At 36.8% G+C, this 27,377-nt stretch overlaps 4 protein-coding genes across 4 annotated transcripts; 3 read left to right on the forward strand and 1 right to left on the reverse strand.

Annotated features, from left to right (window-relative positions):
* Window positions 1-9,095: 9,095 nt before the first annotated feature.
* Window positions 9,096-10,088, reverse strand: LOC131786448 (uncharacterized). The gene has a single exon (XM_059103512.2). It carries the CDS (start codon window positions 10,052-10,054, stop codon window positions 9,167-9,169), a length of 888 nt encoding a protein of 295 aa, XP_058959495.2. The 5' UTR covers window positions 10,055-10,088; the 3' UTR covers window positions 9,096-9,166.
* Window positions 10,089-12,928: 2,840 nt separating this feature from the next.
* Window positions 12,929-14,713, forward strand: LOC131786435 (tetraspanin-9). The gene has a single exon (XM_059103498.2). It carries the CDS (start codon window positions 13,560-13,562, stop codon window positions 14,325-14,327), a length of 768 nt encoding a protein of 255 aa, XP_058959481.1. The 5' UTR covers window positions 12,929-13,559; the 3' UTR covers window positions 14,328-14,713.
* Window positions 14,714-15,559: 846 nt separating this feature from the next.
* Window positions 15,560-17,946, forward strand: LOC131786438 (neuferricin). The gene is made up of 2 exons (XM_059103502.2): window positions 15,560-16,429; window positions 17,074-17,946. The coding sequence occupies exons 1-2, from the start codon at window positions 15,675-15,677 to the stop codon at window positions 17,267-17,269; spliced, it is 951 nt and encodes a 316-aa protein (XP_058959485.2). The 5' UTR covers window positions 15,560-15,674; the 3' UTR covers window positions 17,270-17,946.
* A 1,609-nt stretch (window positions 17,947-19,555) lies between these two features.
* LOC131786440 (translation initiation factor eIF2B subunit gamma-like) lies at window positions 19,556-26,721 on the forward strand. Its single transcript, XM_059103504.2, has 11 exons — window positions 19,556-19,840; window positions 21,296-21,453; window positions 21,707-21,884; window positions 22,462-22,570; window positions 22,953-23,042; window positions 23,746-23,879; window positions 24,110-24,291; window positions 24,850-24,930; window positions 25,195-25,343; window positions 25,643-25,746; window positions 26,453-26,721. The coding sequence occupies exons 1-11, from the start codon at window positions 19,690-19,692 to the stop codon at window positions 26,503-26,505; spliced, it is 1,389 nt and encodes a 462-aa protein (XP_058959487.2). The 5' UTR covers window positions 19,556-19,689; the 3' UTR covers window positions 26,506-26,721.
* Window positions 26,722-27,377: the final 656 nt, after the last annotated feature.

The raw sequence follows: 27,377 nt of genomic DNA on the forward strand, positions 1-27,377 counted from the left end.
AGGCCCGATCCTCGATCCTCGATCCCCGATCCTGGAAGGCTCGCATCCAGCTATGGCCGTCATCTGGAGTTTTCTCATCTCCCGAAACGACTTCGGCGTAAGTTCTTTTGGCTGACATGATTAACCAAATAATGCCGAAAAAGCAAAATGTCACAGCGACTGCTCAAGAAAATCCGAACGTCGAACAATACCCGCAAAGTACTGGCGTGAAGTAATGCAATACTTCTCGAACAATGTTTCTTGACTGGGTGCGATTACGCGACTCTACCGAGTCTGGTCTTTGTCAAATAACAAATGTACCATTGAAGAAAATTTGAAACTGTTAATGGACTAATTTTTTTTTAAATATTTAATTTATTTTATGATTTAGGAAACGACGTGGCTATTTCGATGGATAAAGAGAAATTTCAAAATTGTAATCGGTTCTCAGCTCTTTGTGAACAATTCACTCACAGATCAGCATGCAAACAACGTAGGCGCGTTTCCGGCTGTCGCACAATGGATACCAGGGGTTTTATATTCTCGTGCCGCGAAACCTTGGAGCTAACATCTCTTTTTTTATCTATTTTTTTTTTCATCGCGGATTTCATACTCAAAAAATGTATTGAATATTTTAAATCACTGATGCCCTATCCTCGATCATCGATCCTCGATCATCGATCCTCGATCCTGCTTTTCCAGGTAACCCCAGAGGGGTTCAGGGTAATTTAAAGACAATTGTCTATAAAAACCTACCCACACCGACAAATACCTCGCCTTCGATTCTCACCACCCTATTTGCCATAAAAAGTCTGTAGCCAAAACTTTACTTAGGAGGGCTGACTGTCTACCATCTTCGTTCAATTCGAAGGCTGAGGAGAGGAAATATGTTTCCAAAGTCCTAAAGGCAAATGGCTATACAAAAACTTTTCTCTGTAACTGCCAAAAACCAGTTACAAATAGTAACGCTCTTGATGAAAGGGAACCAGCAACTGGTTTTGCTGTTTTTCCTTACATACAGGGTGTTACGGAACCCATCAAGAGAATTTTGAATAGCCACAACATTAAAGTTGCTCAAAAACCTTTTCAGACTTTGGGGCATATTTTCGCCAAACCTAAGGATCCTGTCACGAAAGAACAACGAACCGACGCCATTTATTCTATTCCTTGCAATGACTGTGACAACGAATACATCGGACAGACCAAACGTCAGTTTGGTACACGGTTAAAAGAGCACCAAAAAGCGGTTTTCCTTTGCAAAAAGGAAAATTCAGCTTTATCGGAGCATACATGCCTAACTAACCATACCATTGGGAGGGATAATTCTAAAATTATTACCACTAAGCGGCGTTACCACCAGCGCCTTTGTTTGGAGGCTTGGCATATTAACTCCGCCCACGCTCCTTTAAATCGTGACGATGGCGGTTTGCTTCCTGACGCCTATTTACACCTCGTCAGAAAAAAAGGCCGCTAATTAGTGATCATATAAAAGGACCTCTTGTTGCAGCGTTTAGATCACCCCTGATGAAGGCACTAGACAGGAGTGTCGAAACGTTGGGTCTATGAATTGTAACTTCTTCGGTTACATTCATTAAATCTGCAAACCAGAGTAGCATCAAACTATGTCTACTTAAGATTTATTCCAAAATATTTTACACTAATTTCAGAGTGATTTGAGTATGACGAACAAGTTCATCAATCCATTGAATACCCCTGTTATTTCCAAACATTTTGGGTCCTGAAACTGTCAGTCAGGGCCACACTGTAATGTGTTCAAAGTATTCACCAAGGGCTACACAGATTTGATGAATTACACCATTAAAAGAAAGTGACGTCAATTAAACATATATAAAAGATCTGAGCAACATCTTCATCCTCGCTGTTGCTCTTGAGAATAAAGCTTATCATAAAAGCAAACGATGTGATAGCCAAACCCACGTGGTTTATGTTTCTGGAATTTATTTGTGAAACTCTTATCACTGCTTGGCCCACAACTTCTGCCTGCTTCAGCACTAGCCTCAAAGTCAGCATAAATCACGAAGGGTACTTTTATTAAGCGGTTATGATTCTTGAATTTTATTACACTACCCTTATCTGGCATCTCGATCCTGACTGCCTTATTTTCTGGGCAATACTCTTAAGGGAGAGAAAGCTTTTCTTTGCTTGAAGATTGGTTCAGACACCTGAGGCAATATTCTTTCGCTCTCTTATCCTTGGGGTTTGACTTGCTAGCAGTCTGCTCATGCTTTTCATAAGACCATAGTGTACATCTGATATGAGAAGAAGATTAATTTAACCCTTTTTTATCTCTTCGCTGATCCTCGTTGCATAAAAATCACGTTCATAACCATGCACGTTAACTGCAATATTTTTATTTTGCTTTTCAAGCTCGTTTATGTTAGTCAGCTTCATAGGGAAGTTGATATTACTCTAATCAAGCTGCTCAGATCGTGCTCGAAGGAGTTTCGTGATCCTTTGTCATTATTGAGGGTCTTTCTCAACCGGATCAAGCCCTGACTCTCGTCATGCACCACTTGAAACACTGATTATCTGCATTTTTAAACATCACAAGTGCCTTCCTTTTTATGATGAACTCCGGGAGTTCGACTTAAGAGCTGCGTTTAATGGTCTGTATTCCGCGAGATGGATGTTAAGAGATATCACCATTTGAAATCTCCAGTCGCTTCTTTGATAAAAATTCTGAATTCTTTCTTCTGGAACTTTTTTGTTTTCTAATATATTTTATATTACATGCAAAAATATTTTGAAAAAATTTGGTAAATATCATTCAAATGAAAACAAATATAATTGCAATATGTACAAGAGAATTCAGAGAAGTTGTCAAAGGCTGTGGAACAAAATACTGAAACAAGATTCCAATCAAAGAATTGAAAGCAGTGCTTAGTTATCGTCCCTTGGACAAGGGACGGAATGTCGAAGTGAGCAATGAAACAAGGTTTTGAAAAGCATATGACACTATAAAGGAAGCCAAATAATTATAACTTATTGGATGAATTCTCGGTCTTCGATGTCATTTTGGCTTTAATAGGGAGTTTTCCCCTTCCTCCCATAGTTTATCTGTCGCGGAAACAAGTAATATTTTGTCATAACGCCTGCCTAGTCATAATTAGTTACTATTTGCTGTCTTTTAAAAATTAGAAAACGTCACTTGCACAAGGACTTCCGTTGTGGCGTTAACACACCACTCTAAGTGCGGGTAAAAAGTGTCTTTTGCGTCACGAATCACTGATGTGCAAATTTGTTCAATCTGTAGTTTGTGGGTCTGCCACGCATTAGTATCACCACTCATGAGGGCACACTTGTCTTCAAACACTAGCAATTCCTGTAATATCTACTCTGGCTTTAAAATGTGATGGGTTCCACTTCAGTTCCAACTCTAAACAGCTTAAATTAATACAAGCCATTGGAAAAAAGATCTACACTAGGGGAAAAGGTCCTTTAATCCTCGTACACCGGTTGTATTTTTTTTTCAAAATTGTTTTCTGAATACTGCAAAATCAAACGAGCCAACAGGCTACTTTACTATTAAACAAGGTTGTGAAACACAAGTGGCTCGAGTAGGAATTAGCATCAACGGTTAATTTACTATGAAAACATAAAGACATCGGTAATTTTACAATCTAATGACTCGATCACGAAGAAAAACTCTCTTTTATCATTGCCCTTTTGATAATAAAAGAAACACTTTCTTTAGGAACCTTGTCGTTAAACATGGTTGATTTACTATGAAAACATAAAGACACCGGTAATTTTACAATCTGACGACTCGATCACGAAGAAAAACTCTCTTTTATCATTGCCCTTTTGATAGTAAAAGAAACACTTTCTTTAGAGAACTTGTCGTTAAACATGGTTGATGATACAGGTAACAAAAGGGGATTATTCTATTTAAGGAGTGTGATTAACACTTTAACGGTCGAGTCAAAGAGTTCGATATCATCGAAAAATGGAAACTTACAGGAAGCTTCGCGTGGAAGTCGTAGACATTGAAGAACCGCTAAGACTAGGAAAATACTTTCAACATACTGGATAGGGAACATTTATTTGAACATTTTTACCAATTTACTTCCTTCGATTTTTCCTTTTTCCTGCTGAAATTTAATTTCTGATTGGTAGAACTGCTCGATCGTCAATGTAATCTGAACAGGAACCCACGGTAGTCAAATTTGTTTCAAACGCTCCTTTAATTGATGTGACCAATGTACCTTGTACCATGAAGTATAATTTTCCTGAATTGTAGTCTGTCTTTTGAATGGTCTGAACCTGGTTGCTCATGAGAAAATAAGGGATATTAAGTAATACCTAATGCAAGCTCAATTGAGTTCCTTATTCTTACTATCTGATAACATTTCTGTTCCTTTATATTGAGTACGATTATGTGCATGACTTGAAGAGGATCTAACCGAAAGTACGTACCGCAAGGTAATTGTCTAATTGTTTGCTTGACTGCTTGTTTAACTCTACTACTCTTCCAGCGGGGAAAAATGGGTTTGAAGGTGAGTTTACGCAAACTGAAAAAGCACCATTGCTAGGATGACGATTGGGTTTGGAGAATATATCATTTACTGCGAGAGATCATAGCCACTATTATACAAGATGGTGCATAACAAACAACTTGTGCCAACTGCACCCACAGTCCAATGAACACTATGGCAGCGCCCGCAGGGAATATGAAGTGAATCTTGTGTTCTGATTGGTTCCCCGATTGGGAAGGTTGGGCCCATTTTGCCCGCTCGGGATTACCCGCTTTAATCCCGCAGAAGAAAAACACTCTAAAATATATCCTTTATTGACAAGCTTCATCGGTCTAGATGGCTGGGTATTAGCCTCGTTCTCTTTTTGCGTTTTCGTAGACCAAGACGAAGGCGAGGTTCATAAAAATGCAAAAAACGTAGCATTAAGCAGAAACACAAGGTACCGTCCAGATGCTGGCTGCAATGGTTTATAGGCGCCTTAAAGTTACATGATCCGTCTGAATGCCATTCCTAACAACAGGGTGAGCAGACTTTTTATTTCGGCTGATTCTCGACATAGATATCCGGTGAAGCTCCCTACACTGTTGTAACATGTTAAGGAGATGATAGATTTGTTATCCGAAGAGAAGTGGAGGTTAATCGTGTTCCCTGGCTTGGGTATTGCGGGCGGTTGGCAGGTGGCATTACGCGTTGCTTGTGGACCTTCTCGATCAGACCCCGAAAAACGAACAGAAATAAACAGAGCAAAAAAACACCCAAAAAAGAACAAGGCGAAAACCACAACAGCCAAGAAAGGCCTTGAAATTGATTTCAATTTCGTTTTCCTACATTAAAGTAATTTTTGAACCGTTTATTGGATTTCGAAAGCTTTGAATTAGTTCATTAGTTAAACACGGAAGGCTGTGTATCTTAAGTCACGGAGGGCTGGAAACTCACGGAATACGGACAAGTTTACTCAACGGCAAAAGGAGTACGCATACATGTAACGCGCACGCAGTACCATAATCCGCGCCTGTTACCGCAATATTTTGTGACAGTACGATATGTGACTGAGGAGGTTCGAAGGAAACTATCCTGAAAACGGCAACCTTATCTGTTTTGTTGTGGGTTTATCCCCGCGAAATAAAATACGCAAATTTTAAAAAATGCCCCCATTTCGCAGCTTAAATGTTACGTTGGAAATGTCGGTCCCATGAATTACAGTCAACTCCCCTACGGACCAACTCACTCAAAGTCTCTCCCCAGCCCCCACTCATCTTCTTTAGTTATGTCCCCTTTTCACTAAAATCTCAATAGACTAGTTAAAATGGTATAAAAGTCTTTGGAAAATGCTTAAGGATTTATGCAAAATGTTTAAAATTATTTTATTAAGAAAACAATTAAAATATTATAAATCATGAATCACATTATTAGAATACAATTATCTATGTTGTACATGGTGTCACAAATAATCAAACTATTTGTTCCTTGCTGGTCCTTTCATCTTGGAATACTGCAGAGATCTCCCTCTTCTTGTAGTGTGCCCAGGTGTGAAGATCTCCTGCTGGATTCTCATCAGCATGCCATCGTCAATCAGCCTTATGTGGAGTACTAATGGGGTTAGTTTAGCCTCTCCATGAAATAGGGCTAATAGTTGATACAATGGGAGATGTCTTCTGCTGGCTGGGTGGTTCAGTGCATGCTACCATCCTCTATGTCATTGTTTGTTCTGATGCCTTGGCCATAGATGCTCCAGTCTTTGGTTGGATGGATGGTACTGGTTACCCACTGGACATTGACATGGTCAGATAGCTTGCAAAGAGAATCTGTTGTTACTTGGTGATCTCATGGTATGGCAGGAACAGTATTGACATGATCTTTCTTAGGAATTTGTTGATCGCAATGTCATTTTGGTATGCCACTTGAAGATTTAGCTCCTGAATCTGAGAATGAAATAAAGAAAAATTAGTTTTATTGAGAAATTTATCCAAATCTGTATTCTTTGCTATGTTTATAAGCTGTGCCTTCCTCCAATACAATGGAAGACACAGCCTTGAAGCTGAATTCAATGGAAGACACAGCCTTGAAGCTGAATTTGCGGCAAGAGTGTCCTTAGGGCTAACCACATTGCTAATTTGAAATCCAGTGTCACCTTGCTCACCCTTGGCTAAATATGCATTTAGAAGATGCATACCTTCTTACAATCTTTTGTCTTCTTGTTAGCCATGATGTCAAACACTAGTGGTACTTGATTGACATTTTCACCAGACTTAATGAAGGAGTTGATGGTAAGTAACTGCATAAATGGTTTCTGTACCACATTGAGTGTCCAATTGACGTACCAGGTCTCAGCATCAGCCAGGGTTTTGGGATGCCTTTTTGTAGCAAACATAAGGTGGCAGCCATCCTTCACATACAGATTTCAGCTTTTAGGAAGTCGGGTGGATCAATGGTGTCATGGTTGATCTTTGACAAAGTCACAGTCTTAAGAATTGGCAGGCCGCTTTGATGTTGTTAGTGAGCAGCACGGATGATGTTGGATAGAACAGGTAGGACTGAACACACACTAGAGGTCACTTTGGTTTGGATTGCAACTGCATAAAGTCAATTAATTGTTTTTGAAACTTCAATTATTTTGTTATCATTCTATAATTATATATATTCTATTATCATTCCATAGAACATCAAACAACACTAATTCTGTAATGAGCTTATTACCTAGAAAAACTTGGTGATTGAAGTGATTTTATGAGTGGGCAAGTTGGTGTCAGTGAGTTGGTCTGTTGGCAAGGTTTTGGAACTGGAGTACATATGAATGATATGTTTAGACAGCAACAGGCTAAAAAACCAGAGGGAAATTGTGGACAAAACAATGGCGACACCTTGCATTGTACAGCAGAATTATAACATTTGTGTAAAATGTTAAACAATCAATCAAAGGCTTGCTGTTCAGCTCACTGACGATTTTCATGTAGTACTTGTGCTTCCTCAACCAAACAATAAAGCCAATTCAGCAATCCATATGGTGTTGAGTCTTTTGGACATTTGGCCTGAAAGTTCTTTGTAGAGGAGAAATTGTTAAGACATATATTGTTGCTGAAATGACTGTCCACCACACTAACCTTGCTTCATTACCCATGCACTGCATTCCACTCCATAACACCATACAGGGTTTCACAGTAGTTAATTAATACAACTGAGGTACAATAACATTACTGAAACAAATGGAAAACATCATAATTTATTACCCAGTGTGGGCAAAGGTCTTTTTACACTTTTCACACACAACAACCAAAACAACATTATTATAAAAGTTATTAGAAAAAGTTATTATAAAGTGAGCATAAAATGAGTGAAGCCCTGATTAATTCCTTGAGGTTTAGTCAGAAAATTTGGCCAAAACTGGTTGGAATTTGATGCACTCAACTAATTAAATTTTATTTTGTGGGGTGGGGCCAGTGAAGATGGTGGCAGTCCAGGCTAAATATTAATTTAATGGGTTAAAATAAAAATACATTAAATTAAATTACCTGTAAATTAAAAGAAACTATATGGAATTCACTAGTATTGACATGACAATTGTATTGTTTTAATTAAAAGGGTCTACAGTTAGTCATATAATCAGGAGATGCATACAACTGAACACTGTATTTTGTTAGATGAATGGGAACACAACCTGCTCAGTAAGAGAGACTACCTATCAGCATTGAACCATGAACAACAGCACTACCCTCCCACTTACCATTTACATGAAAAAGATGTGTTTCTATCTCCTGGCAATGGGCCTAGTTGGATCTGAGCAACAAAGTTGCCAGTAAACATCCTAACAGACAGTCCTCTGTTGCAGAACAAGTACATTTCCAAGGACCTTTATAATGAGGTTCAACCACCTTATCATCATGGTCTTGTCATGTGCAATTTCTTATTAAACATGATTCTCATGGAATTGTCCTCTGGTCTGTATTAAGTCCTAAACTACTTATATATTAAGCAAGTCAGGGTGGGAGAGCCCTAACTTGAAATAGACTCACAGCCCCTGGGTCTCTGAGAATGGGTCAGGTCAGGCTTATCAGGCTAATCTTATTTTGATCCAGATGTATTTAAAAATAGGATATTGTAAATTAGTATAGGTATGGATATTAATCTTATAGATGTTGCGTGAGATTTTTAAGCTAGCTTATTTACTCCACCATTCATTTATGCATATCAATTACATCTATTTTGATGAGCATTTATAAAATGAGCCCTTGGCTGGGGAGACTGGGCAACCACTCCTCATGTTTTGGACATGAACATTTTCACTCTCAAGATCTTTTTGCTTCTTATCACTGTCTGTCACAGAATTCTAATGATGTTACTGGTAGTTCTGAGAATTTGGTAATCCCCTAACTGATACTTTTTTGTAATCCCATCACTTGTCAGCTCGATAATGTATTGACATTGCAAGGAGAAATTCCTACTTGTTCACTGATAAGGTTTTCTTATCTTAATGCTCAAATGCAAGCAGTTTGAAGAAATTCTCTTACACACTTATTTATACTGATGTCTCTCAAAGAGGCAGTTTATGTGGAACCTCTAGGTGTTCAATATTATTTACAAGGCATCACATGTACAAACATTAAAAGGTTAAATTTTCTTTATTTTGTCACCATAACTTAATAACAATAATAACCACCCAAGACGTATCATGAATGTTGTTACAATTAAGTGCTTTAGTTATCACTAGTCAAAACTTTCCTTATCTTCTTTGGTAGTTTTTCACTCACAGACTGAGGAATTTTCACATAAAGTTGTGACGAAAAGTCGAACATGGCGTCACGGCCCAGATATCCATACTCCACTTCAAGGAAAGTCTTCAAACAGTTTGGTCCTTTCACACAAATACCTTCAAAGTTGTACGTCTTCAGAGGCAGGATACACGTCTTTGGGAATCGTTTTCGCCTATAATCGTACCTTCCAGGAATATTCCAGTTATAACAGAAGCAACTGTGGTCGTCAGGATGTCGTGAAAACGTAAACACATCCAAATGAGCTAGGCTAGGGTCAAACAACAAATCCTTTCGAATTGCAAATCTATCCCACAGCTTTCGGCTAGCACAGAATTTGAGTCGTTTCCCACCATTTCCATTGTAGGATATCTCCCTTTCATGTTCATCAAACCAACTTGTCCCATTCACAGGACACTTGTTGGACACTTGTATAAAACCGTCTTGCATGGCGGGAAAGGAGTGTAGATTCTGGAGAACACTGGAAAATTCACACTCCAAAATTGCGATGTCTACATCCCCATCATGACGTATCATTTTTCCATTTTCCCTGTAAACTGACAGAGCTGTACCACCACAAATAAAGTACTGGACATTAATCGTACTCAGATACTCGACAACCTTTTCAAGTACATAGACACAAACAGGTTTAAAGAGCTTATTTTGACCAAGCTTGGAACTGAAGTTACTTGGGGTACATCCATTCCACATGTCAAAGCTGATGGACTTTGGTGTTACAGATTCATTTGAAGGACCTCCTATTATTTCTTTTCCTTCCTCTTGGCAACTTTGATCTTGACAAAGAGCTAGGAAATCTTCCTCACAAGAAGCCATAATAAAAAGTAACTACCGTTTGGACGACGATGGATCACACGGCCATTATCCCCAGTCCCTTTCTTGGTTTTCGAGTCGCGCGAAATGAGAAAGGAGAATTATTTGATAGAAGAAATAATTAGAAAAAATAGTGGCTGGCAGTTTGAGACTGCATTTGGCTGCCTATGTAGCACAATTTAAAGAGCATTGAACAAAATAATAAAGGTTGTTGAAGGAGGTTAGAAGATAATGTTGCAGAAGATTTGTATTCACACCTGCCGCATTCTACCTAATTTATAAGTACCCATATGCTGTTCCACTAGAGAAAGATGATTCAAGAATATTTTGACTGATTGACATTCAACCAATAATTAAATGGTAACAAATAATCATACTAACAATAATAATTATGACAACAAAAGTAATGTAATAATAATTTAAAGGAGTTAGCTCAAAAGCCTCATAGTTCCACTATCCTCTGGGCCACAGCAATGATTACCTATGCAATGCTTCTTTTCATTTCGCCTATGTATCATGAATAATTTTCTTACCCTATTGAAATCCTATTTTGTGAGACTTTTGTTTCATACAACGAGGCATTGGCGTTTCACTATATTCCATCATTCCCAAGTTCCTTCCGTTATCATTTCGCAGCTTGCTCGCTTTGCAAATTTAGCCCCTCTTTTCGGCATTAAGTCGCTGATTCAAACTTCAGTTGAACTCAGCTGTGTATCGAGTGCGAATGTCAAACTAGTACAATACTCCGAAACAAACAATAAGTAGCACAGGGAAACATTGGGTCAAAATTGTGTCAAGATCGGAATTCTACTGTTACCATGATCATTCACCCACTCATCTCGAAGAAATATGTGGCTTCTCTTCCTATAAGAGGCAGTAGCCACAAAAAAACTGAACTACTTCAGGACAAAACGTTCTCGCCGTCTTACTCTAATCAGGTATTCTAAATAAAATTACAAATGACTTATTTGTCAAGGAAGGATAGTGTTTTCAATCTGAAAAATTTGGTTTGATTTGGCGACAGGGCGTAAAGGTCCGTTTAAACGGTTTCAACATTTGCTTCAACATGCATTCAACACTTTGTTGAACCAGATGTTCGGTACGTTTGAATAGGTCGTCCAACATCGTTGAAAACGTAAAAAATGTTGAAGTTTGTTGAAAGCGTGTTGAATCAAGTTTAAATCGATTTAAACTTTCATTCAACATCGATTCAACTTTTCCTTTGTTCTCGAAAATGTTGAATGGCCCGTTTAAACGGTTTCAACGTTTTCCAACATCCGTTCAACTTTTGGACGACGAATGTTGGTCAATTGTTAAAAACCGTTTAAGTGGGCCTTAAAATGCATTTGTACTTATGACCCCGGCCTCGCAAAGCCTGACAACCCAGAGCTGAAAAATGATGCTGTTCAGTGAATGACCCACGCCCTTCCCATGAGCACTTCGAATGCTATACCACTGAGCCTTAGAAGACTTGGATCGCATACATTAACCTTACTATGAAATGTCTGATCGGTCGAAAGCATTCAGTCATTACACATGTACTTATGCATATAAAATATAACCCTGACTTGTTATCAGTTGACCGCTAAAATAGATATAGTTTGCTCTTGAAATAGAAGAAGAATCAAAAGTAGTGGTCATAGGAAGCATGGCGCAACATCTTGTAGACACTGCCTTTAAAATATTTAGAAAATTCCACCGAATGATGAATTCTCGACCAATTATATCTTCATGGCGGTCGATTTATGTATATTGACCTTTTAGTATCATCTGAATACCTTTTTCCCCCTATTTTCCCCCAAAGCTTCTGGTTATTTCTACGTCTTTCAAGTGCAATTTAACCTGATACAATACAATACAATACAATTTATTTCACGTCAGCCTAATGGCTCATGTTCGAAACGCTCGACAGATAAAATACAGATTTGTATATAAATATATATATACAAGTTAAATATATGTATATATGACGAAAAAAACGCAAAAATATCACCTAGTCCCCTACCCCTAATCCTAATCCTGAACCTCCCCTGAAACCCCACCAGCCCTAATCACCTAACTTATAGCCCTAACCCTGAAGCCTAATTACCAATTCATAACCCTACCCCTACAATTGTATACTAATACACTTATTACACTTACAGCCGAGCGTGGTTATGCGAGATAGGTCAGTCTTAAATTCTGCTAGAGTAGTTGCCGATTTAACTGAAGATGGTAGCTGGTTCCAGGAATGATAGATAATATATGAGAAAGAGCTATGAATATGGCTAGAGGTATTTACAGGCTGGGAAACATTAAGAGCAGAGGAGCGCAAATTGTAGTGACAGACCCTAGGTGTGAAAAAATTCGAGATATACGAAGCTCCCTGTAGCCTGTATGCCTTGAAAAAAGGCAAGCCTGAGACAGTCTTTGTACTCAGTAGACCTACCTAGATTAAGCACCGTGCTTAACGCGTAAAAGTTACATTTTTCCAGCTTACTTTTCAAGGGAGTAGAGATTCCCAACCATAGAGGGGAACAGTCTTCTAAATGAGGTAACACATATGTTTTGTACAAAGAGATCATAATAGAGGAAGGTACAAGACGCTTTATTCTGCGGAGAGCGGCGACTTTTACATATGCCTTTTTTAGCGTAATTGTTACGTGATCTTTGAAGGAGAATTTATTGTCCAGCGTAACGCCCAGGATCTTTAGAATTCGAAGGCCACGTTAAAGAAATCGATCTCTAATGCTTTGCTTCACCCCTGGGGCAATGCAAAACAAGTGCAATCACATAAGAACTGTCTACTGCAACCGTGCAATGGCAGCTCTACCTGCTGGAATGTCTAGAGAAGGATTGAAGAGAAGAGACTGGTGAAGCGAATTAGCTGATTAGTAATTCAAGATGGCGATCGAAGATGCTAAATATGTTTTCGTCCGGTGAAAAGGCGAGATTGGGAAATAATTTTAATGCATAAGTGAACTATATGTAATGTGTGATCACTGATGTCTAAGTTACGAAGGCCATCTTTAGATCAGTAGCCTTTCCGGCAACATCACAAATCGCGGCGATGAGTTCCCGTGGGAGAAAAATAATATTCAAAAGCTTTTCAATAATTTCGACACGTATTTCTTCAATTATTCATGTTTGCTTATTTAACCATGTTCCCCTACATTGTCATGAATTAACCAAGTATTGCTGTTTTGAATATTCTTCTAGCAAAGGAAGATAAATACAAGCGTTTCTTCAAGGAAAGGCAGAATGATGAGACTTACATGGAATACTTAAAATTGTAATTAGCAAGAGGATTTTCGTTCCTTGTAGTGAGGGTACTCCACATCAAGAGGTCGCAACGGTGGGATTTAGGAGACTTTGTTCTTCTGAAGGCGGAGTCGATCAAGATTTAACTCAATTGCCGCGCCGATCAGTCAACAAACGGTGCGGTCTAACGTTGCTAAACAACTTGAAGTAATAAACTGATCAATTAAAATCGTTATACTTGAACAAAGATCTCAGTTCCTATTGATCAATGTGCATGAACATGACTGGAGATTGTGGATACAAGTGCTTGAAATTTATGGTAGTTTTCTTCAATTTATTGTTTTGGCTTGCTGGCTGTACTTTGTTTGGTTTAGGAATATGGTTGCTCAGTAGTAAAGGAGAAGTAGCAGGAGATTATACTAAACTGGCGGGCTCCATCAACTACAAAGCAGCACCGATTTTATGTGTTGTTATCGGCGCAGTTACAATTGTGGTGGCATTTATGGCGTGTTGTGGAGCAATAAAAGAAAACCAATGTATGCTTGGTTCCTACTTTGCATTTATTGTGGTAATATTCTTTCTGGAAATTACTGCAATTGTTCTGACTTATGTTAACAGGGAAGAAATTGAGAACAATTTACGAGGTGATATACAAGAAACTTTGAATGAGTATCAAGATACTGACCATGAAGCTGTCACAAGAGCAATTGATGAAATACAAGGAAGTTTTAAATGTTGTGGAAATTATCAATACATTGATTGGTTCAACACCAGTTGGGGGAGAAGGAATGAAGGATCCATCCCTAAAAGCTGCTGCAAAGACCCTTCTGATGTCACATGTAATAAAAATGCCACTCAGGATCCAACTAAAGTCTACACCCAAGGTTGTTATGACTTTGTTAGGAAATATCTCTTGAACAATCTTCATGTGATCAGTGGATTTGGCATATGGATTGCAGTTATTCAAATAATGGGAATGATATTCTCTTTATGTTTATGTTGTCAGATCAGGTATAATGATGACACTTATGTGTGACTGTATTTTGAAGTGTAGTTTATAGCTGTGATGTATGATTAATTATTAGCTTGATGTATGATTAATTATTGGTATTTTTGATTTGTAAGGGAAGTGAAATGTTGATGTTGTCCAGTTTGAGTTAAAATTTGTAATAAATTACTGAAAAATATGACCTAAGAAGTATAAAAAATATTGGTTAAAGTTTAGATCATAGAAGCATGTGATGTTTTGGTTTTGTCATGATTATTTTGGATTTTAATGTGCACATTTGGGTCACTAGAATGTAGTATTTGCAGGGTTTATCAACAACCCATATAGTGGTCATATTTGTTTTTGATTAGAGTTGCTCTGTGATAACACTTGTGTACCAGCAGGGAACAATAAACTATTCTGATATTTTTTTTTATGTGTTTCTGTTTGTATCATGTAGTTGATAATCTAGGTATTTGATATTTTTTGCTTGATATTAGGCAATGGTTATCCTCTGGAGAACATAGGGGCATGCTTTTCATGCTTACACTGAAATTGAACTGCAATAATATTGCAACAAAGGAAAAAATTGTGAGTCCCTGTGAGGAATCAAACCTTTCCACTGTGGTAGCACTTTATGAAAATCATAGTCAAGACCAGTCAAGGGAAGTTTGGGTGGGGAACATGTACAGAGGCCTTCCAGTGGTCACTCTCACCTTGTTTGAGACAAAATGCTTTCCCCGTGCTGTCTTGGTAGCCATAGAGACAGGAAATGTATTTATTGTGGAATTCCAACCCAATGAAGTCAAAGTTTGTCAGCACCAACAATGTAATCAGTGCATTGGCAATGTTTGCACCCATTTTTGAAAGTGATAGACAAAAGAAGGTGAAGAGTTGTTGCAACCATTGCTTGTAAGAAAAACAACAATTGTCGCAAATCACAAAGAGTCTCTTGATTCTTGAAAGACCATTCCTGTCTTGTAAATTTAGATAAAAATCAATTTTTTGGTCGTCCTCAATACATTTTTTTTGCCTCTAAATTACGCTTATGCGTTGTTTTCATATTTTCTTGGAGAAAATTCGGTCGCAGTACTGATGAAAACAATATTTGTGCAAAAGTTTAGAGGCAATTAAGGTGTGCTATGAGCGTCACGATTGACGAATTGCTGTTTGAAAGATAGTTTATGCGTCCTATATGAAGTAATTTGGATGTTTTGTACTTTTTTTGACAAGTCATCCCTGAAGTCATCCCTGAAGTCATCCCTAGGCCCACCCGGACATGTTAATATTGGCCTCTTAGAGTAAATAACGATGTTTTTTCCGTTAAAATTTAACATTTATTTGTCAGCCTTTTCATAAAACTTACGTTCATATTAACTTTTTAACGGTTTTGGTATGTCTAAGCAGCGAAATTCGAAATCAGCCAAGTCCAATGTTGGTAAACTTGCATCAGACCAACCACAAAATTGCGATCAAGATCAGAGTGCCTTGCGTGAAGGGAAAGATGAAACTTTGTCTTCCCCAGCTACAAGAGCTCAGGAATCCTTTAGTGTCTATTATGTTTCGTTATCTGTGGTGGTTGTTTTGGTTGCGGGCCTTTTAGCCTTTTCTGTTTCTCATCGTTTTAAAAATTCCGTAACTGTGCCAACCAAGGCAGATACCAAACCCAAAGGGCTGGTTCTACTTACTGAAGAAGAACTTTCCAAATATGATGGGTCCGATCCTAATGTCCCAGTATATCTGTCGATTCTCGGTCGAATTTACGATGTCGATAAAGGAAGACAGCATTATGAAGTTGGGAGTGGGTACAATGTGTTTGCAGGTCGGGATTCCACGCCATCGTTTGTGACAGGAGAATTCTCAAGAGAGAAAGCTACAGATGATGTGAAGGGATTATCTCCAGAAGAAATGTTAGGTGTCAAAGAGTGGTTAGACTTCTACAGAAAGGATTATATCTATGTTGGAAAGCTAATTGGTCGCTACTATGACAGTGAAGGAAATCCCACTGAAGCACTGAAGGAAGCTAAAACAGTCATTAAGGAAGGGCAAAAATTAAAGAAGCTTCAAGAAGCTCAAAATAAACGTTATCCAGGTTGTAACTCTAAATGGAATGCAGAGGAAGGCTCGACAGTTTGGTGCTCTCAAAACAGGTATGAAGATACCAAAATACCGAAAAAACTTTTCCAGTATTAAGAGATGGGATTGGTTGTGTAAAGTCATACATGTATGACATAAAATGGATTTCCAGAGCAAATTTGTTTCCTTAATTAAAAAAAAATGTGCCACTAAGGAGAAAGGAACACAATTTATATAAAAGCACAATGAAACATGAGCAATATTTTATGAACTGCCTATGTTACTTTGAATTCAAACCACAAACTTTTGGCAAATTAGTGACTTAAATCAGAAATTTAGGGGGCAAAATTTTTCTTCAGAGGCCATGGTGAAATGTAGGCATCTTGGAGCCTTTTTCTAGACAAGAGCTTGCACAGGGCTCAGTTGGATGTGCCACTAGCCTCTAAGAAAAAAGTTTGAAAATGTTTGATTGGGTTTACCAATCACAGTTGTCATGTCAGTTTAGTTTTCTACATAGCTATAGCTATGCTTTTCTAGGTTTTCTCCTATACTTTATGTACCTCATTACTACAATAGAATCTTTAGCCAAATGTTTGTTAATATTTAAGTACCTTTACTATGGATATTTTGCGAAATTCAGTATATCTGAAAATTAGCAATGTCTTTCACCCAGATCTGAGCCCTATTACAAAATGAATCTTTTGTCTTTCTCCTGCAGTGGTGGAATAAGTCGTAGTTGGGTCGGAGTACCAAGAAAAATGTTTAAACCAGGGAAAAAGGATTCTAAGTGTGTGTGTATCAAGACTACTGGCCCATCAAGTGACACTGGTGAAGGAAATGATGGTGACTTGAATAATCCAACAATGAAGCAGTATGTTGGGTGTGGCAAATATGATGTCTCATGTAAACTCTAATTTTATTGACATGGAGAAATTGATTGCTCTCTACTTTTAATCACTTTTAAAGCCCTAAATCAATTAAATGTTATAAACTAATTAAAGTAAAAGTCTTCTGTTCAAATGTAAACTTAAATGTAAGTGGAGCCTTTTTAGTGATGGTAGTACATAGTTGAATTATATTTGAATAATTGTTATGTTTAATTAACTTAGATGCATTATCATGGGATAGTTTGTCAAGGGTGGCACAGGATTCATCAAAGTATCGTGCTATTATTTAATCAAAGTATTCAATGTTGGATATTTTATATTTTTTGCTAGAAATGCAGCAAATTATTTCAGTCTTACACTGTCTGTACCATACTTTACCTCACCTGTTGTTAGAATTTTTAATTTTTTACACAATTAAAAGATTATCCACCTCATTGTCACAGCTCAGACTAGAAAGTTAGGTATTTCCAAAGGACATTTACAATAGTTTATAATTTGTTCATTATCAGCATCTTCAATATGAGATGGAAACAGGAGCTGGAAGCTGGAAATTGGGATATGGAGGATTTTGTGTTTTTATTGAGCTGGAACAAGGGACTTGTTCCAGCGCATTAGATCTTTTAATTCAAGCGCATTAGATCACATACCCATGTATTTTGCACTATATAAATAATGAAGTTAAAATTAAATTGTTTCTCACTATTTGCAAGATTGGATCATTAACTAACACATTGAGTCCTATTTGTTTTCTTAAATCTCTTTTCTCAAAAATCATTTAGCCATCATACTCACATCAACTTTTGGAGGTGGTGACACCATTTTTTATCCTCCCCAGCCCCTCTTATTGATACTTACTGAGTACTATGAAATCTGCTGCCAGATAAAACTAAGGGTCATTGGTTCCTTTGGTAGACAAAAATTTGTTTGATTGTGCTTTTACTCATCATTAGTTCCCATCATTTCCAGTGGGGGAGCAGTGGGGGTTAATTGGAATGGCAGCAGTGCTCAAAATTTAAACTGGGCTTCCCTCAAAATGATTTCAACTGCTTGAGACTTTCTGTTCTTACAGCTTCTTCTTCTTCCTTCTCTTTCCTTGTATTGTCTTAGGCAGTCACACTTTTGTAAACTTTGTCCTGTTTACTAGGGATAGAACTCTGATGAACGAGACTCAATTAAACTGTTTTATTTCGCTCTCGTATTTGCTTATTTACATTAGATGTGTAAAAAGCTACTCTGCAAAATTTGTAAGAAATCACTCTCTTATACTATATTTTCTACATTTTGATTGGTTGTTGCCGAGTACTAATTTAAAAGGGTCATTCAAGGTTGCGTTGATTATGTAAACCATTCAATGTCCATAGTGTTCGCACTCATCATCTGACATGTGTCACGCACGAATCAAAGTCTCCGACAACACCAAATTGAACAATCTGTTTTCAACATCCTAAAATTGTTTCCCCTTAACCACTGTAATTTTGACCTCTATTAAGTGGTCACCTCTACTACGTGGTTATGGCCACCCTTTACTGAGTCCCAATGGCCTTTTTGAATCGTCATTCACCTGTATCAGATGCTCTATTAAAGAGGGACCACCAAAATAAACCAGGAATAATATTTAAAAGAAATTTTTTCTCTTGCAAAATCAATATTAGTGGTATTTTTGAGTGAGTTGTTGACCCAAATCTGTGGAACCTATATCTAGCAGTCACCCCACTGTTCCCCACAGGTGGCCACTTGATACAGGCTTGACTGTGCTTGTGTGGTTTGGATGAGTTTTACTATGCAGATTTGGACTCCTTGTTCAAATCTGCCAGCGGTTATAAAACCCCTTGGTTGATTTGAACCACTCATCAACACTTTTTTTTTTTTTTTTAGTATTCTTGATCTCCATCTTTAATTTATCATGTTTAGTAATGAAATGGGGTTTTACTACCACTGGCGAATTTGAACAAGGGGTCTCAATCCACCAGCCAAAATGGACCGAAAAGGGGTTTGCTTTGACTGGTGTAGAGGCGATTTTGTAGTACGCTCTAACCCGCACAATTTATCGACCAGTCAGTCATGTTTAAACAAACATCGAGTAATCTCGTTTAGTTTGCATGAGATTTCTTTTGGAAATTCGGTTAAATATTTCTGGTGGCCGGGTTGAGTCAAATTCTGGGGTACCCAAGGTCGAAAATATCGCAAATTTTAATGCAGATGACTGATTATTTCTGTAGAAATTTTCGATTCCCGTATTTTCAGGTGTTCACGTCTCTCTAAATTTTTAGAACCCAGACTTACCAGGTGTAAATGTGCCTTCTTAGCCTGAGAACAGCTATGCCACCGGGCCAGACATAGAAAGCATCATGGCGGACTTTCCTCAAAAAGGCTAATCTCCTTTTACCTCTTTCATTTATCTCTTTCCTTTTTAAGTCGAATTTTGTAAAGCTATTTTCCGTGGAATAATGGCCGAATTTCAGGCAGTAATAATGGCGGCTGGCACTGGGTCTCGTATGTTTCCTTTGACTGAGAGAATCCCTAAAGCCTTGTTACCTGTTGGAAATTTGCCACTGATATGGTACCCAATTAATTTGCTCGACAAAGCAGGATTTGAAGGTAAAAGGCAAAGCTGTGAATTATTTGAGCCCAGTAAATGATGTAATTTATCCTGCGCATTAAAACTTGTATCATCCTTCCTGTTATTTAAAACAATCGTTAATTTTTGCGGAAAGAAATGTAGACACGTTTGTGCATGTGCTGAAACCTCCATAGAAAGCTTTGAAAATCCAGGAAGTTTAATTTATCCAAGATAAGGATAGGGTAAATTCCCCTTATTGATGTACAGCTGCATCATAGGATGTGAAAGAGAAATAATTTTATTCACAGGGGTTTCAATGTTTCCTGCAAAGCCTGCAACAGCTCTCTGCTACTATTTTATTTTTAAGAATTCTTTAGTCTTCCTCTATGATTATAGATAATAACATGATTTTGACTGAAATTTGGTGTTAATAAGCTCAAGTAAAATTTTTCAAAGACAACAAAATTGTGGGCAAGTGTATATTGTAGTCTTTGAACAATTACATGTGGTTAGTTACACCAAATTGCACTCAAAATCATGGTATGTTATTATGTGAAAAGCATCAGAGAAAGTCAAGACAGACTTGTGTGGAAACTTTGCACTTGTAAATACAGATTCATTATCTAAGAGATTTTCAAACTCAGAGATTACCTTTAATCTAATCAGACTTTCTGCAGTATTAAGATCACCAATCAGTCCTTGAATGAGATGCCTTACTATGTACTAAAGAATTTCAAGTTTAATAGAGTGTATTCCTGTTTGAGCTAATTGAGCTTCTTGTTTCAGCTTTGAAATTTTTGAGGGTTTTGTCTCCAGTAGCAGCTTTATTGAAACATAGTACTTATACTATATTGAAGATCAGTCTGTTGAGCTTCAGCTCAACATCTCAAAACATTGCTGCTACTGTTGATAGGGGATTCTTGTTCTTTTGCTTTCTGGTTTCTCAGGCAGTTTTTCATGTTAAAGCATTGTTTTTTTTATTCTGGTTTAAGCCCCCTCCCTCTTCCACTTATCAATCCTTTCAGTTTTAACCTCAGCTATGTGTAAAAACCAACTATGATGGAATTGCCTGGCAACTATCTCAGCTTATAATCCTTACCCCTCCCTTGACCAATTGTTGCCTTCACTTGATAAAATCATATTTGTTCACTTGAGTTTAACTCTGATCTTGCCTTGTCTTCTGTGTTAGGAGGCACTTAAGTCATTGTTGCCCTAGTAGAAAGGTGATCATTGTGGAGAGACTTAAATAAGAGCAAAAGTAATGCTTGCCTGTCAGAAAAGGGAAAACAGTGGTCATAAGGGAGGCAACTGTTTTGGAGAGGTGGCTGTTCTAGATTGAGCTTCCACTGTAATCATATGAACTTACTGCTCATAAATCATACAAATATATTGTTCTCTAGTTTTGTGGAATTTGAAAATGTAATAGATTTTAAAGTGGAACAGTTGTATCAGCTAGAATCAAGATGCAGATGCTCTTGTGGTTTCTTTTGCAGAGATAATCATTGTAGTGTTAGACTCAGCCTTGACAAGATTTCACCAGCTTCTACCAATTGTCTGTAATCCTAGACTGAAGCTTGATTTTGTCACTATTCCTGATGATGCAGATATGGGTACTGCAGACGCACTAAGATATATTAAGGATAAAATAGAGGTCAGTGGAGAGATTTAAATGCTGTATGTGTATGACTTTGTGTAACAAGTAACAATTTTTAGTTGAGTGCTGTTTCTTGTTTGTACATGTTTAGTAATGCTTGCACCAATTACAATCATTGGTGATCAATAACTGCTTGTAAAATATTTTGAGCCATGGCCACTTCAGGACTTAATCTTTCTCAGTATCATTAAGAAAGGAAAGTTACAGATAGTATACACCATAGCATCAATGTTGACTGCTTTTTTTTCAGAAAGACATTTTTGTTGTAAGCTGTGATCTTGTGACAGACATTGCTCTTCATCATCTTGCTGATATTCACAGGAGTCATGACTCAACTGTCAGTGCTTTTCTAGCTCCTGTTCCTCAGACAAGTGCTGATAGAGAATTTGCTAACAACCCTAAAGCCAAGAAGAAGACAGATAACACTGGTATAACTTACCTTCTCCAATTATTGTAATCTTTCTGGCACAATTGAAGTTATTTTTTGTCTGGAAAAGATGGCTCACATAAAAAAGTTCAGTAAATTTGATATAAAACTAGGTTATAATAAAAGATCCACCCACCCCCAATGAGTTACCTGTTCAAAAATAATTTTAAAAGGGGAGTTTTATGGCTCTTTAAGTCCACATGAGTGGAAGTTTGTTTGGACTTGGGAAATTTTTGAGTCCCTAATAAGTAATCAAATTTCACTGTGGTATTGAACTTGGTAACAGATATACATCTAGTGATTCAATTGAGTCAACTCCACTTCAGCAAGTCAAGACAAAAAATTTTGAGGACAAAACAAATGCAAACTATATTGATTTCACAGTTTAGAGCTTGGTTTGTGGAACATTACAAATTAAAGAACATATATTTGACAAAGCAATAAACAGGAAAAAAGATAAAAATGTGAAGCACCCAATTGAGGTTAGACTGTCTCTGTGTAAATTACATGTTTCATTTGTGTAATAAGAGAAATTGTGTACTTATTCTGTTATGTTCTAACTTCTTTATTTGTAACAGATCAATATGACTACATAAGTATTGATTCCAGAGAAAGTAGGCTGTTATTCTTTGCAACAGAAGCTGATCTTGATGAAATCTTAGTGATTCGAAAACCACTTTTAAAAAGGTAAGGTGTAGGGTGTTATCTTTGGAGTTTATTCAAAAGTCTCCTTTCCTTTGGCAAGTAATAATTATAGATTACTTTATGGTTGGTGAGTGCAAACAATTTTTTTCTTGAGTTGTGGAGAACTGCAAACAAATGAGCAAGTCTTCAAGCATGCAACTTTGCTGTTTGTCACAATAAGTGAATAAAAAATGACCAAAATTGTATTGAGCTTCTGGTCATACTGTATTTTCTCTAGTGAGGAAAATCATACTACTAATGGGATTGCTCCTCATCAAAGAGACATGATGATGTTTATCAAAATTTGCACAGAGTTAATCTCAATACTCATATAATAAGTACTTGGGTATCATCCCTTGACTTATGATCTCTTATATTGTCCTAGATATCCTTGCATTAACATTGTGAAAAATTTAATGGATGCTCATTTGTACATAATAAAGAAATGGATTGTTGACTACTTAGCAGAAAACAAGTAAGATTCTCTTATTATAACTGCATTACATATTTAAAGCTTATTCTACCTACTGTGATTCAAGGGCTGCCAGGTTGCTATAGGTTTTTGTAGTTGCTTAAAACTAGTTGATCTTTGTACTTTTCTTTGTGGCATTGCATGCTTTACTATTGAGTAAAGATTAACAAGGAAATTGTATGTAAGCAGAATTTTACATGTTATTGAGTGAGAGGGAGACTGATTTAAGTCTTGCTTTTACCAGTCTTTCCAAATAATAGGGAAAGTATGCCACACTAGTTCTTTAATTAAATTCCTTTAAATGAATGTAATGTTTTAAATATACTGTTTTACAAGAACATTTTCATACTTGATTTTGAATATAATCACAATGTCCATTCAACTTCCTTTAATTTTCAAGAAATTTGGTTCTGTTTTTGAATTCTTGATATTTACAGTTATACTCTCACATTAAAGAAAGAGACCCTTATAGTAAGGTCACTTACTGCTTGTTACTTGCTTGTTACTGCTTATTGAGCTATAAATCATGTTAAATCAAAGTTCAAAGAGAAGAACACTGGATAAAGAAGCAAGAAAAAATTCAGGGCCCAAATGGCTTCAAAGCTCAATCAGAAGCTCATCTTACTAGTTCCAAAGATCTTATTTTTCCACTTGTTTTGGTTCTCAAATGTTACTTTTTTAATGTAACCTTGGGGGTATCTTGCAGGTCGATTAGTTCAATAAAAGGAGAGCTTATTCCCTTTTTGGTAAACAAACAATTTCAGAAGAACAAGAAAGCGAACAAAGTAGATCCAAAATCTGTTAGCACAGTTGTTGAGGAATTCAGTAGCATCAGACCAGGTAGGAGTTTATAAGTGGAATAAAGCCAGTTTGCTATTATTTATTGAGTGGCCAACACACATTGATCTCCAGTCATCCAAGTGAGAATTGTATTGTGTGTCATCTAGGGGATGTACCAATATCACTGCCATGAACTCTATTCCTAAAAGCCTCCTTTTAATTCTTAGAGCTTCTAAGAAGCAAGGAGCTCTGAACATTTTTACTTTTGATATCGTTTTTGTTTTTGTCAGATATTTATGACTTTGCCAAAGAGGATGATATTATGTCATACACAAGACAGTTGTCCTCATGGAGTGGCACACTGACAGACATTGATCACTCTAACAGCATCAGATGTCATGCCTATGTCATGGAAAATGGAATCTGCTTGCGAACAAACACTATTCCACTTTATGTGGAGGCAAACAGACAGGTCCTACTAGAACTTTTAAAAATCATTCATCTTGTCCGTGTTTCTATTCCTTTATTCCAAACTCTTCTGGTAATTTACTCTAATTCCTGAGTTTAAATTTAATATTTTTGTGTGACATGTAGTCTTGAAAATTGGATTTAAAAAGATAAAAAAGACTGACTATTAATTTTCCAAAGGATGTTTTGGACAAACTTTCTAGATATTGTATTTTGTAAAATGAGTACTCGGGCACCAAATTTCAGATCTTATCTCTTGTCAGAAAAGTCAAATTTCTCAGAGCTTAAAAAGTAAATAACCCTTTGACCCCTAAAAATGACTGGCACCTAATTTCTCTTGACAGTATCACCCCTGTCCATCTCATTGAGTGATCTTTTGGCCTACAGAATGATTAATTGATCTGATTTTCTGTCTCTATGGTTGACTGATGTTCTGGTTTGCAGCTTGACCTAAAAAATTACGGATAGGTTGTGTGTCTGTCCACCAGTCTTTGTAACACATCTGGTAAAGCTTTAAGCATTAATTGAAAATTTTCATAGATGTGTAGATAATTTTTTTCAGATACCGAAGCTTCTTCCAGGCTTTACATCCAAGGAGATTACCCTTATTCACCCATTGGCTACAATCAAGCCCAAATCACAGGTATTTAACACGTAAGGCAGTCAAAGAGGGCATGGTCATTATTCATTTTTTAGAGGATCAAAAATAGAGATTTAAGATGTCATGAAGCACCAGAGGTGATATGACTAAGCCTTCCTGCACTTAAACACATGCATTTGCAGTTGTCACCATCTTGCATCATCTAAAAAATCCAGTAAATTTTGGTCACCAAAGTTTGTTGCTTCTCAATTAAAAGTTTTTGTTTGTTAACCTCCTCACCAAAAAAATAACCTCTGTGTTTTCCAGGTGGGAAATGATTGCATGGTTGATGAGAGTGTATCTATTGGAGAGAAAGTTTCAATAAAAAAATCTGTTATTGGAAAGCATACAGTGATTGGAGAAAGAGTCAAGATAAGCAATTCTGTGATCATGGATCATGTCACAATCATGGAAGGGTAAGGATGACATTGTGAGGGGTTCACTTGACCTGGTAATCATTTGTCTCATGATAAAGCTACCAGTGGAAATAAAAACTAATTTTTCCAGGCAGTGGAATAAATTATTGTGTTAAGTATAGTTTCATGAATATATTGCTATTTTAATGTGTTTTTCTCTTATATTGAAATACCTTTCTCAATTTAAATGTGGTTGAATACCCCTGCAGTTGAATATTTATTTTTTGATATGCAAATAATGTATTGGAGATGATGAGTGACCAGGCCCTTATAAAGAATGTAATTTTTTCTGTCACTAGTTGCAATGTACAGGGTAGTATTATTTGTACAAATGCACATATCAAGAAGAATGTTAGTCTCAAAGATTGTCAAGTTGGAGATTCTCACACCATTTCAGAGGGAGGTTTGTATTTTGTTACCTGTTTATTACTAAATATGACACTTTCTGGCCACCATATGTGTTCAGTGTTACTCTCAGGTTTTATTTATGGAATTTTAAATTGAATCAGTTTCAGTAAGCTTTGAAGCTCTAACATGAAATGTGATTTGCTGTTTAAAGCATGTAGAGGAAAAAACTGTTTAACTTGCCACTTACAGAAATTCATGTAATATCAAACTTTATGAATTAATTGTTTATTTTTCAATAAGGGATTTTTGTGATATAGAGCGTTTTCATGAGCAATGTCATTTACACAATTTTTCTATTTATTATTCTTGATTGGACCATCATTTACAGTAATCTAAAGGGGTTCCCTTTGTTTCCCCATCTGAGAAGTAGTTTACGATGATAAAGGATAAGATTTTAGTTTATAGTGGGAAAAAGTTAATTTGCTTCAGTCATATATTGATTGCTGTAGTTTATAAATTTTTTTTTTTTTTTTTTGATGCTTCCAAAACTTGTTGCGTGTAACTTAGTCTAACACCCTTTGAAACCATCTCAAAAACCCTGACTCAACTGATAGACATCCGCAGGCCACCATATGATAGTAATCATTGAAATATAAGATTTCATTTGTAGCAAACAACAATGTTTGTGGAACAGATTTTTTGTCATGAATCCCTTTTTGATCTTTTTAACCTCTCTGTCTGATTTTCCCTTCTTTTTCCAGCTGATTTGAAGGGGGAAGCATTGATTGCTGAACATATGATGGACTTTGAGTAGGGAAAACAACCACAGCATGTTATTTTTGAATTGAAGAAACAGCATCTTTTCATATCTGAATATGCAAAGCAATCTGTAAAAAAAAGGAAAACTTCAATGTTGATAAACCTAGTTACTACCATTATCATGAACTGCCTATTTTGCAGTTTTTGTTGTCTTCTTAACAGACTTTTGAAAACCCAGTACACATCACAGTAAAATTATGATCTGAAACCATCCACTTATTCTGAGTTTATTTGCTCGTGTGATATACCTGGTTATAATGTGAAAAATATAAAGGGAATGTGGATTGAACAAGCTTGATAAACATTGATGGTAACCGCATTCGAGGAAACAAAATAAAGGTTTTTAGATTTCTTCAGCAACACACTGGTAGGAAGTTCCCCACCCACCCACTTCAGATATCTCTGGGTAAATTATATGAACACAAATTTCAACTTGTCCGAAAAGTGAAAGTATTTTTGTTATTGATCATGGCTTTGTTTTTTTGTCTTGATACATTCATTGTATTTACTCTACATGTACAGCAAAGAGTAACTTTGTCAAAGCACTAGCTTGGGCTAATTTATAGGGATCAAATTTTATTTTTTGGAAGAATGCAGTATACCTAAAACGAAACTGTTTTATACCTTAGAAAACTGCACTATAAGCAATATGTAACAGTTCTTCATACTGCTTCACCTTGAGGGCCAGTTCCAGCAAAAAATGTCCACATTCTTTTAGAAACCAGTTTATGTTTCCAAATACTCCAACGTGAAGAAGGAGCTGTACATGTTGGGAAAAAAGTAGTACTTGCCTTTAAAGAATCACTCTGCCTCAAGTCATATTCTAAAAATTTTTTTGAAGCTAAAGTTTATAAAACTTTTGTAAAT

This window comes from Pocillopora verrucosa, chromosome 12 (assembly GCF_036669915.1).
Source record: "Pocillopora verrucosa isolate sample1 chromosome 12, ASM3666991v2, whole genome shotgun sequence".
NCBI classification, from domain to species: Eukaryota; Metazoa; Cnidaria; class Anthozoa; order Scleractinia; family Pocilloporidae; genus Pocillopora; species Pocillopora verrucosa.